Source organism: Bombyx mandarina, chromosome 03, assembly GCF_030267445.1.
Source record: "Bombyx mandarina strain Sakado chromosome 03, ASM3026744v2".
In the NCBI taxonomy this organism is placed as follows: Eukaryota; Metazoa; Arthropoda; class Insecta; order Lepidoptera; family Bombycidae; genus Bombyx; species Bombyx mandarina.
Window position 1 is genome coordinate 6,406,759 of NC_143210.1, and position 12,808 is coordinate 6,419,566.

Consider the following 12,808-nt stretch of genomic DNA (forward strand, 5'->3'; position numbering starts at 1 on the left):
GTTTCTCGTCCGATCTTCTCAGATTCTAGATTCAGTATTGCTCTTGCTAGGGTCAGTGTTAATAAATTTTCTCAGGTTGAGCCCGTGAACTCACCTACCCAACCGAGCGTGATAGACAGTAATAGACAGGGTGATGATACTTATCCGTATGTGCTTACAACACGCCTCACGCGTGCCGTCTTTTTCTCATCTCATTTCATTCTAGATTCACCGAGCTAGTAGGTGAGCTAACGGGGCTCAAACCGGGAGTCTCGCTAACACTGGCCCTATCAAGAGCTGTGTTTCGCAGAATATACCACCGAATCGGAAACGCGACCCACTGAGAAGATCCGGCGAGAAACTCAGTGGGCTCGCATGCCAAGATTCTGGACAAACTGTATATATTTATCAGTATTTTGTTAATATTTGGATTTCCTATTTTCAGATGGTTCGATGGCTTTAACTGGGAAGGCCTAGCGCAACGTTCTCTAGAGCCACCTATTGTACCGACCGTCAATTCGGCCATAGACACGCACAACTTCGACCAATACCCGGCAGATGCAGACGAACCTCCCCCCGACGATCTCTCTGGTTGGGATGCAAACTTTTAATTCGGCCGTACTATATGTGTGCAAAGGTGACAAATATTGACACGGCTGTATTGCTGTATGACCGCGTTCGAAATATGCTGCGTCCCTTTCTGTTCTCAAAGACATGATAGAGATGCAATGTAGATTTTTACATAACGCGAGCCTAGTACGACTTGTTAACGTTATACGTTTATTTTATTTTATTTAAAATCGATTAATTTGACAATATCTCACTTGTGTAGTTAGAAATCATTAAAATATGCCATTAGTTAATCTCTTGCCGGTTGTTATTCAACTGATATAATGGAATAGTATTGTTTATCGGTGTGATTCGATGACATCGGCCATTTCTATTACACATTTAATGAATATAGTTATTGTTTTTTTTAGTAATCGTTTATTTTTTAATGTTGATCAATTTTTTGAAAATTTTCACTCTCTTAATGTGAAAATTGCAAATTATAGAATTTATATGTAAAATGTGTTTGTTATTACTAAACGTATTTAGTTTTATATTGTATCGTTTTTTTTCATGGTTCGACAATATTGCCCAAAGCTATCTAGAAAATAAAAAAAAATATTTTATAATATTTCTTTTAAAAATAATTACGACATACATATTATAATGACTGAAATAAAAATATTGAACTAATCAAACAAAAAATTATGGAATAGCGCTCAAAATATTTGACTAACAAAATGTAAATGTTTGGAAATACATGGAGATATGATTTAATTTTATTTTTACTTCCCTTTATTTACTACAATATTTTATTGGACCTTATTACTTATATTAATTATGTAAAAAATATAATAGTACAGAAATGTAAAATATTTCTTACGTTTTCAAGTTGTTTTGCGAAACTCCTTTTTAGCTAACTAAAAATTTTTATATCAGTACTTATAGTTCTAATTAGATATAAAACTACAAACTTTACTCCATTAGCTTTGTTTTGTATAGTCCAAATATTTACACTATCAAAAAACGAGTACAGATAACACACAACTTTTTGGCGGGAAGGCGTGGAGCATAGTTGTGTGAATTGTTTTTAAATGTGTAAATTAATAACGGTAGCTTATTAACTGTTTAGCATCTGTGAAAGTTCATAAAGTATGGGAAAATGAAACGAAACCGCCAGACGTAGCTTCTTGAGTTCTTCGAAAAAAATCATTGAAAAAGGCTATATATACCCATCATTTTACTAAGGCTTTGTTTTATCCCATCTCATGTCGTTTCATTTAAGTTCGTCCCGTTTGATTAAAGTCTCAAATTAATCAACATCTTATTTCGCTTCATATCATTTTTCAAATGGATATAAGAAGAAAATGTAAGACTTGGCTTAAAGGTACTGTTACCGGGCTTTAAAAAAATAATATGGATTTCACATAATTAAAAAAACATATTTAGAGCGCTATTCTTACAGATTAGAGAATCATTAAAATCAATTAAATTTAGAGAATAATTTTGCTGGTACTTTAGAATTTTTAGATAAAACACTTTTTGTTAAAGCGAGTAAGTAAAAATGTAAAACTGTAGACATGTTCTAATTACCTTTTTTTTTTTTTTTTTTTAACGCTCGGTAATCCATTTACGGATACCCGGTCGAGGGGGATGTTCTAATTACCTACCTATGCAAGTTTAGTTCGTCATGATCTAAAGTTCAATGTTTCAAAAGTTTTGAAAAAACATGACGTAAAATTTAAGACTTTCCATTTCGAATTGTTACAGTCAATTTTAATTGTAAGTCTCTCGTATAGGTACTAGCATTGTAAATATCTTCGTTGTTATATTATATGAAATGAATGTTACGTAGATTCATTTGGGTAATGCAATGTAATAATTTACGACGTGTATGCAATTAATTTGTGTTTTTTAAAATAAATATATTAATAATTATTATATTAATTATATAAGAGACGTTATTTTTGTAACCGTTTAGTGTTAAATATTAATATTTTAATGAATTTGTGAAATATAAAAAAAAAGAATATACATACATTATTTCAATTGTAGTAAGTTATTTTACATCTATTTTATCCTTATTAACAAAGTAAGTACAAGAAGTAATTTGACATGTCGCAAATGTAAACTTGGCTTGACCATTTCAATAACGCTTGTCTTATCAGCCAACTTTCTGCTGTGGTTTTTGGAGGAATGTCCTGGGAAACCTCAATCCAACATAATTGGGGGTCTAGTAATATTTGAATTGGAACTATCTGCATCCAGTGCAAGTACGTTTTTATTGCTTAAACAGTTAAACCCTGGTAAATCAATTACACAAATACCCACAAAATCCACCTTAAGACATGAGTTCTAAGACCCAGTTTTATTGTACAACGGCTACCTACCCTTCAAATCGAAATGCTTTATTGATTCACGGCAGAAATAGGGCTCAAAAGACGCATTACCATAAGTACCACCAGTATTGCATATATTGCACCTATCGACAACAAAATGTCGTGACCTTTGCTGAAATCACCAATATAGTTTCCTCGTTAACTTGTTCTGCTCAATGCTAAGGTCGTGACCCCCATCAAACACTTTTCTTGATTTTAAGCTTGAGCCTTGGCAGCGTGGAAAGCTTCTTAGACTGAAAATTCAACATTGGCCCTGACCTCGTGATGAGGTTCTCTTCTGCATCTTTTGCATTTATGTACTATTATATTAGCAGCCACAATATTTTTTCCTAATATGAAGGTTACGAGAATCCACTCTATGCTGGCTGGGCAAGATCTTGATGGAAGTGTATTTTCAGAAGTGTATGTAGATGTGATGATTAACCTGATAATGGGTACAATATTTTTTTGAAAATTATTAACTTCATTCTTTGTAACGTGTTCAAAGTATTCAGAAGTCCTGTTGAGACAGATGCCCCTAAACACGTCATTACGGATCCTCCCGATCCATTAACCTCCTTGGTCCTCGCCGAACCCGTCGCTTGCGACGAAGGGCTTAACGAGTAAATTAATCCATAGACACAGCGCACTGAGTATGTCGCCGGATCTTCTCAGTGGGTCGCGTTTCCGATCCGGTGGTAGATTCTGCGAAGCACTGCTCTTTCTAAGGCCAGTGTTAGCAAGGTCCGGTTTGAGCCCCGTGAGCTCACCTACACGTCAAGGAGAAGCTGAAATAGCCTCTCAAGGCTATCAGCATAAGTCATATCTCACATACATAAGCTGTCAACCTTCTTGTGAGTCGATGTCTGTGAGTCATACAAGAATATCGAGAAAATGGGGGACATTACCAATCTATACCGTACGTCGTGAGGAAAATGTTCCTATCCCGCCAAAAGGGTTCTAAATTGCAGACAACGCCAAAAGCAGCGTGAGATATCAACAAAAACATTTTATTGTAAAATTAGCAGAAACCTCCTCCTTTGTAACTCTTACTGTTTACCTATTTATGAAAAGGTGAATCTTCAAACGTGAAACTAAAACAATTATACTGCAACACTATACTGCAATGACTTTGTATTTATCGGTGCGTTAACTTGGCAATAATATTAGTTAAACTGAGAATTAAGGAACTTCATTTCAAATTTCATTCAACGTAGCAAAGTTCAGTTCCCGTAACCGCTTGATGTTTGGTTCAAAGTAGAAACTTATGAGCAATCCATACCAATTGCACGCCGTACTCGTCGAACTCGACAAAGAGTTCTCCGTGCAACCTAACCCATGAATCAGCTCACTGAGTTTCTCGCCGGATCTTCTCAGCGGGTCGCGATTCCGATCCGGTAGTAGATTCATTCGCGAAGCAGCTACTCTTGAGCTGTTATGTCTCCTTCGTAGGCGCTCGGGTAGCTGTTAGCAAATCCCACCCCTCCTGGCTGAGCCTTTGCTCGCCCACCTGTCCTGGTGAAATTGGAAAGGCCTCCGGGCCACCAGTAATCCTTCAATCATAAAAAATAAAATAAAACCAATTGCACTATAAAATTGAGACTTAAAACTCATGTCTGCTGGGTGTAAAATTGCGTAAAGACATTTACGTTGTTTATATTTATTATTTTAGCCATTTAATATTAGACAAGCCGTGTGCTCATCCACCCATCTGTGTAATAAAAAAAACAGAAGCTTGCAGCGACACAATTATGTCCTTGGGCAACAATTTTAGCATTTGTGTATGCATTTTGCATATACAAGATCGCATCGTTTTGTCTGCTTAGATTCAGTTTCAATTTTGATAATTATGGTTTAATTCAACCTTTAACATTTAATCGATTGACAAAAGAACTTTCATGGTTCTCCCTCGGTTTCGGTGCACAATGCGCAAGCGAGATGGGAATTGCGGTACCGCTTCGAGTTGAGTGAGTCATTGGATAGACGTAAATTAGTCTGCTATTGTATTATAATGAAATACAATAATGACTGCATATGTTTATTAAATACGCGTACACAAATATAGTTTCTTTATCAAGAGCAGAGAGTTTGAAAACTTATTAGTTAATCTGGGTAGAAGAGTATAACGATACATCTACTTAAAATAAGGTGTAATGAGGGACGCAATTTCGATTTTGTATGCTGACTTTTTTACAAGCCCAAGCGTGCTAAATTTCTCGCCAGATCTCCTCTAGTAAGCTTATGGTTTGTACCAAAGGTCAACTACATCCTTAGCCCGGAATTCCGCGCGGGAGTCGCTATCGCCAACTTGTCCTGCTCAACTCGCTCGTACAATAAAGCTGTGACACAGTTATTGCAAATATGGAGCATTTTACAAACTATTGTACAGCAGACGTTTATTAGTTCTTTATGGAGAATGAATTCCTCAATAAATAAATACATAACGTAGGCGAAATTCATGTTTTAAGATAGAATGAATATGAAATAGCTTTTGCAAATGTTCGTTTGAATCCATTACCATAAGTATTGCATTTTCAATCGCAGCTTACTTTATCATTTATCGTGATGCTACTCAAAATGTTTGTAAGTTTATAGGCGTGGGTACTAATAATAATATCGAGAGTACAACTTGAGCGAATATTTTGCGATAAGCGAACTAAAATATAAACTGAAAAATGTTTAACAATGTATTTAAACTATTTTCGTTAATAATAAATAATAATAATCCATAAATCAGAGCCATAGAATGTCAATAGTCGAGGGTCGGACCCCTTCGTAACCGCACCGAATTATTCTATTATGAACAGGAATTTAGTAATCGGCGCGCGAAAACGCTTAGCTTCCTCCACTCACGGTAAATGCAACAGTGAGATGAGAAGCGTATGTCTTCATAAGAGTATTTACTAAGTATCTAACCATCCATTTCAACTTAACGTAAGTTTTGATATTACTATATTTCCTCTATATATACATTTTTCTAAGATTATTGAGACATTGAAATAGTTGGTAACATTTTCGATGATGTAGCTCCGGTATACAAGTTTAGCTCAGCGTTCTTCTACATACCACTGCTAATAAAAATTATCCATAACGTATCAGTTCTGTTTACACATAAAGTCCAGAAATAATAGGTTTTTTTTTTAAAAAAAAGGCCTTGTAGGCAGACAGACAAGCATACGGTCCAACTGATGCTGAGTGGTTACTGTCGTTCTTGAACGTCAGGAGTGCCAGGGGCAGAACTAAACCGTTGCCCATGGAAATAACATTTAAATAGGCAGAGACAAAATGGTTCAGTACAGTATCCTTTCTGTTAGTTTAGTTATTTTTAGTGCACATTAATTGTAAACATAAGTGGCTTAAAAACAAAGAAAATCACGCTTTTAAGTATTAAAAAAAAACAAATTAACAACTCATTTTATCTATTTTCGATCCTGTTGATACCAGTCAATAATTTAGACCGAAGTTATCAATTTATTCTATGTATTATCATTGGACCTTGAGGCCTTAGAACTTGTATCTCGGGGTGGGTGGCACATTTGCGTCGTGGATGTCTATGGGCTCCAGTAACCACTTAACGCCAGGTGGGCTGTGAGCTCGTCCACCCATAATAGCAATTAAAAAAAACCTTGATATTCAAGTAAATCGGACATCTTTAAGTTGATTGGAAAATGATGTAAAATGGCCAGGCTCTGTTAAATACGAATACTAGTAAAATTAATATTGCTTAATAAACACTAAATTACAACTAGATGAGAGCAGTAAAAAGGTTAGGTAAGAATAATAAAAAGTCATTCTGTCTGAAAGACCAATTTGATTTCGATCATCTTCCGTTTGAGTTACGTCTTTGAGTTTTATTCATAAAGTATTCGATTGGACATGAATTCAACATTCAAAGAAATTTCAGCAGTTATATATCTATACAAAAATTATTATGGTTCCAATATTATCAGACATTTTAATCTCAAAAGAATTTTCAAAATTTCTTCGTATTAACAATTTATTATATTATATTATTATTTTATTAAATATAGTTATTTATTCAGCAATTTATAAGGTAATTGTCAAAACAATAAACTTTTAAAATACTGCGTCATCGGTGTACTCATTATATAACTTTTTTTAATTCTTCTGACCTTTTTTTGTTCAAGGCTGTTCGTAATAAAATTATCCTCTGGGATCTGAGAGCAATTGAATTTGACAGTGCCCTCTTTAATTTCCCAGATAATTCCCAGGTTAACAATTCAATTTAAAGAAGAGCTGAATTATGTTATTGAATTTTTATTAAAAAACCATCATCACACGCAATCTTCATCAATCAAGTGCTTTTCTTAATATTTCATGGAAGTGACTGAATAAGACAAAAAAAAACATACATAATTTTGAAACTCAACAGCGCTTTCTCTCTACAATATCAACAGTGACACCAGTATATTGACTGTTTCTTTGATAAAATCTTCAAGATAATTGTTATTGGGTAACCCAAGACATAGACGCAGCCCACTGAGTTTCTCGCCGGATCTTCTCAGTGAATCGCGATTGCGACCCAATGGTAGATTTTGAGAAGCACTGCTCTTGCTAGGGCCGGTGCTAGAAAACTTCTCAAGGTGAGCCCGTGATCCCACATAGCCATCCGCATAAGCTGGAGTAGCTCCATAGCGAGTAGGCAGGGAATAAAAATACCCAATCCACCACGAATACCCCAGTAGGTAGCGAAATCAATAATTATCACATAAAGCATCAATTCTACTGTCTTTAAACTAGTCGTTGTATTTAAATTTATTGTTGTCTGTAGGTAATTTTACCTAAAAATAATGTACACAGTCATGGATAAGTAATACCCTATTCTCATACCAGTCACATTGTAAAAGTTGGTTAAACACACAGGTCTCTTGCAAGTCACATTAACCGCTCTACATGGTCTAACCGCGAACCACCGTAAATAATTCGTGACGAGAGTAGAGTCGTGCGCTTTACCTTTCATCAAAATCTACAAAAGGGTTTCTCGTCAGAAACAGGAAAGTTTATAAAAGGACTCTTTCTTTTTTTCTTTGCCGAATAAATTGATAATTTAGTTACGAAGTTATCAGGTTTTTTTATCAAAGCAAAAGTTTCGGGATCGTCAAATAACGAGTCACTTTGAACATGAAAAGTAATCGAAGATTGCTCGGAATGTTTTTGTCTTAACTGAATTTTTTTACTTGATGCTCTAAAACCAAATGCAGTATTAAATTTATAAAGCAACATTAAAAAATATTTGATTGTTTTTTTCTATTATTGCACGCAAATATAACGGAATTTACCGAAAGACAAAATGTTAAACATCGATAAATCTAAGGATTAATACCATTATTAAATTAAACCTACTTTTGCGGTTTCATCTCGGGATTGTTTTTTACATAAATCGTAGGTAATTTGACGGCAGTAACCACTATATTCATATGTCGACAGTCATATACAGAATAACACCACACTGGTCAATGACCACGAAAAATCACACAAATACTATTCGAAACGTCTCAAATAATGAAATAAAAATAATAAACGCGAAATGAAACCGTGAACATAGCTTAAAATATGATTTAATCGAAGAACATACTAACTTCGTTAAATATACAACAATATAACAACAATCTTTCTCAACTCTCGATAATATTTGTTGTTATTTAAAGTTCGAAGTACCATTTTTAATTACGACAATTGTAAAGTAATTGCTCTGTCCGAATATCAAATAAAACAGAACCTCGAATAAATCCAGGAACGCTAATATATTGTAAGCCGTTAATTATATTTATTATATTTCACACGAATACCCCATCGGTACGCTCTCACACGTCTGGGTGACAGGCTATTTAAATTTCACAGAGAGCCGTGGATGTTTTGGTAATTAATTATTAACAATGTACACACGACTGTCCGTATTCGTATTTCGCAGGGCTGTCGCGCACTAGTTCTGTAAATAAATTTTATAGATTTGTGATGTTTTTAAATTGAAACGAATTATCATTTTTTTTTTTATTGCTTAGATGTGTGGATGAGCTCACAACCCACAAGGTGCTAGGTGGTTACTGGAGCCCATAGACATCTATAACGTAAATGCGCCACCCACATTGAGATATAAGTTCTAAGGTCTCAGTATAGTTATAACGGTTACCCCACCCTTCAAACCGAAACGCATTACTGCTTCACGGCAGAAATAGGCGGAGTGGTGGTACTTACCCGTGCGGACTCACAAGAGGTCCCACCACAAATAATAAAGAGTTTGAAAAGAACTGCTAATAACGTGAGGGTATATTTCAAGCGAGTTCTCAGCAGTAGGCAGAGGCTTTAGAGTCAAACGCTTTAGCTAAAGCCAAGGTAAACATATTAAGATGACTATAATACTAAATATGTAACATAGTGAAATTTAAAATGGTATTACGAATCCAGTTTATACAAGGTAAGCCGGGCCGCATTCATCCATTTTCGAATAAATAAAAAAATATGTACATAATGAATCCAAGAATGTAGTTACCGTATGAAGTGACGTTAGCATTGTCACGGTGAGTACCATCGCTACACACCGTAACATAATCGGTAGCGAAATTAACTTACGTGATGTTGTTCTCTAAAGCCCTCTCTATTACGATTTAAATTGAGTTATATGTGGATTATGTTATATAAATATATTTTATACATTTAAGCAAAATAACACTCACTAATCACGAGGTCTCCATAAATATCCTTAAGTTAGACTCAAAATTTTACGTAGACACTCCTTTTATGTTGTAAGCGTTGATGAATTTTCCGTAAATCATATCCAGATTGGATGCTTCCACTATCATTGTATGCCTAATAGTGGCGTATACGCAAAGCAACAGGAGTTGCCATGGTAACCGTTTGCAATAGGACTCCTGTATACATGGACTGGAATGAAACAAGCAACTTTAAAAACTTGACAGGGGTGAAAGGACAGAGCACGGCTAGTAATGATATTAAAAATCACGATTTTTTTCGGTATCGGTAGCATACGTACGAGACGATCTTGGTAGCGTAGGGGTAGAAATTTGGATTCCGTAATGTATGAGCATTTCCCAAAAAATTTACCGTAATTTTAAAAATCATCTTAAAATATAATATGTATATTTAGGGCATATTATGTTAAATACAGCAAGCTAAATCTAGACAGATTCTGAATATCCGATTGGTTTTTTGTTTTAATAGAGTTTTTGTATACTACCTACGTGTTTATTTACGTAATGAAGTCGGCCGACAATATAACAGTTTTGAAGGGTGACAGATCCGTTATGCAAAAAAAAAATTAAGGCTTCGTTCTATTTCTATAGCTTTCGAAGTAATTGGACAAACGACGCACGAATGCGTGAAACAAAATCTCAAATGCTGATTTATTACGTCAAGAGTTTTAAGACAATAAAGAATTTTAAAAACTAATGTTTTTTTAAAGAGCATATATAGTTACATATGTCGCTTCTTTTCATTCAAGTTCTTGTTTGTGAAAATCTAATATCTTCAATTCAATCCAAAACCGAAACTTCTTTTAACAAGTTTATTTAACAAACGCCTTGTATGCTTAGGATCTATTTCGAATTATCGATTATATTTGAGTATCTCGGCTAGAAAATCTCTAAATTGAATGTAAGCACCATTTCTATAAGTTTAAAAGTGAAACGAATTCAAAGTACTCAGTAAAATATTTGATGTAATTTAGAAACTTAGCAGTCTCGCCTTCCAAATCGAATGAAAAGAGGATGATGTAAATATTTGTAGCATATTATACATTTCTTTCTCGAACCACGTCATCTCGCATTAAAGCCGCTAAGAGATACCGCTACTCTACGAGACAATCTAATTTATTACACTCATTTTTAATTATTTATTTTGGCAGACGCGCTCAATCCTGATAGTAAGTGAGAGAAGATTCTGCGGACAATAGTTGACAATAGAGAAATCGTTGCCTCTAGTATAGTTCTTTCTGGTACGTATGAGCTTAATACATAATCAACCTAACATACGATAGGTTAATATGGATAAAACAGAATATAATAAATTAGTTCGACAACCCTATTTGTTAAATGTCAGCGATGAACCCTAGACTGCAAAGTGAGGGTACTAAAACCAATTTTCTACTTTCTCCGATGCACCTAAAGTTGAAATTTCTCTAAAACCGCAATATAGTCATGCATCAAAGAGTTTAAGGACGAAGGTGTTAAATATATATGAAAACCTATTTAAATCTATTTTTAGCAATATGATCATTTTAAATAATAAGCTACTTGACTAAAACTAATTGTAGTTTGCTGATGTTGTGTTTGTAAATGGGACTAGTGCTTTTGTTTTATGAAATAAACTTAATCATAATACATGTTTCGAAGAATTTATTGATCCAAAATTTTTTGTCCAAATAAAAGCAATCAAGGTTGTCTGACCTCCGCAGCGCCGTACGGTAAAGTGGTCGGACCTGGAGCGATGTTAAGGATCAAGCGCAAGACATGATGAAGTGGAGACAACTTGTGAGGTCTTTATGTACCAGCGGGGTACCCTAGTACTACAACAATAACAACGTTCAATGAATTACAAATTTCAATGAATTCTCTCTCTCTCTCTCTGTTTTCAATGAATTACAAATTTCAATAAATTCTATCACCCCAACTCCTTTTCTTTTTGGGTCGGAGTCCAACAATCTTACGATTTCTACAATAAAAGGTTGTAGATGAGACTGCCCTCCGCCTAAGCCAAAAAGGAGTCGCCGAAGATGGCTTATGCGACACTTAACGACTGTCCTGGACTCTTCGTTCGTGTCTTAGTTTTGGGGCAGTTTTTACTATAAACTCTATATATCACGCTGTAATGAGCTGCCCGTTTCTGTTCTCAACGGTCGTGTCGCATTGCAAAGAGAGAGGCCACTTTCGAAAAGGTTGGCCGTAAGCACTCCTCCTGCCCCCAGCCCGGCTATTGGGGATTGGTGTGCAGAAAGAGCTCTCTTGATCTCTTACCTCTGCGAGATTATTGACATGCAGAGATTCAGCATCGGATACTAGGACTCGTTGCTGCCAAACTAAATTGCAGTCACGACAATTAGCAGCTTTTAACCCGGTCCCAGAATGACGAAAATAGGATGCTTCTTCTAAGCGCAAGATGATGTGAGCGTATGCTCCGCCGTCTTGAGGAATTTTGCTCCAATAAAAATACAATGCTTATTTAGCTTATTAAACGATTTATTGCTGTTGACGTAGCGATAGTAGTTTGTATCGGTTCCGGGAATAGTCCCCTTACACCCGAGACAATCACGCGCTGCCCTCATGTCATTCGATTCATTAAATTGCAACTGCTTCTGATGAATTGTATTTTTCCAACGTACGGAAACCTCATTCGGGGTCAGTACGCGAACGGATGACAGCACTCTCATTATTATAAAGATTTGCTTCAATTGATTATGTTACGAAGTATGTCCGTCGGTTTTGCCTTAATTTGGATGGTTTTCATCTTTTATAAATAGGTACTGCAGATATTAATCGATCGAGAATCGATGACCACTCGTTATCAAGTGGGCCATATCCTCGTCTGCCTATGGACTAATTAGAATTGCTTTGAGTACATTTATTTTGGTAACTCTAAATTAATAGTAACATCGGAAGTGACTTTTTAATATTGTGTCTCAAAATAAGTGCACCACCCGTATGATGGTGAAGGTACACTGGTATCCGTACGCAATTAAAGCAATTCTAGAGGTTTACAGAATTGTTGTTATAGAGTTGAAGATTTGTTGTTAATTTACTGACTCAGTGGTGCAGTACTTAGCAGACCCTGATTGTTGCGACGAGGGTCGTGGGTTCGATTCCCACATCTAGCCAACATTATGTGACGAACAGATTTGTTTGCTCTTTGTCTGGATGTTTATTATCTAC

General features: G+C 35.4%; 1 protein-coding gene across 7 annotated transcripts in view; it reads left to right on the forward strand.

The window, feature by feature from the left end:
• The window catches only part of for (cGMP-dependent protein kinase for), a 160,720-nt gene extending 158,143 nt beyond the window's left edge, over positions 1 to 2,577 (forward strand). For all 7 annotated transcript variants that reach the window (XM_028184743.2, XM_028184749.2, XM_089739660.1 and 4 more), the window contains one exon: positions 425 to 2,577. In XM_028184743.2, the coding sequence (XP_028040544.2) occupies positions 425 to 590 (166 nt within the window). In that variant the 3' untranslated portion in view covers positions 591 to 2,577. The remainder of the gene's footprint in view (positions 1 to 424) is intronic.
• The last annotated feature ends 10,231 nt before the right edge of the window (positions 2,578 to 12,808 follow it).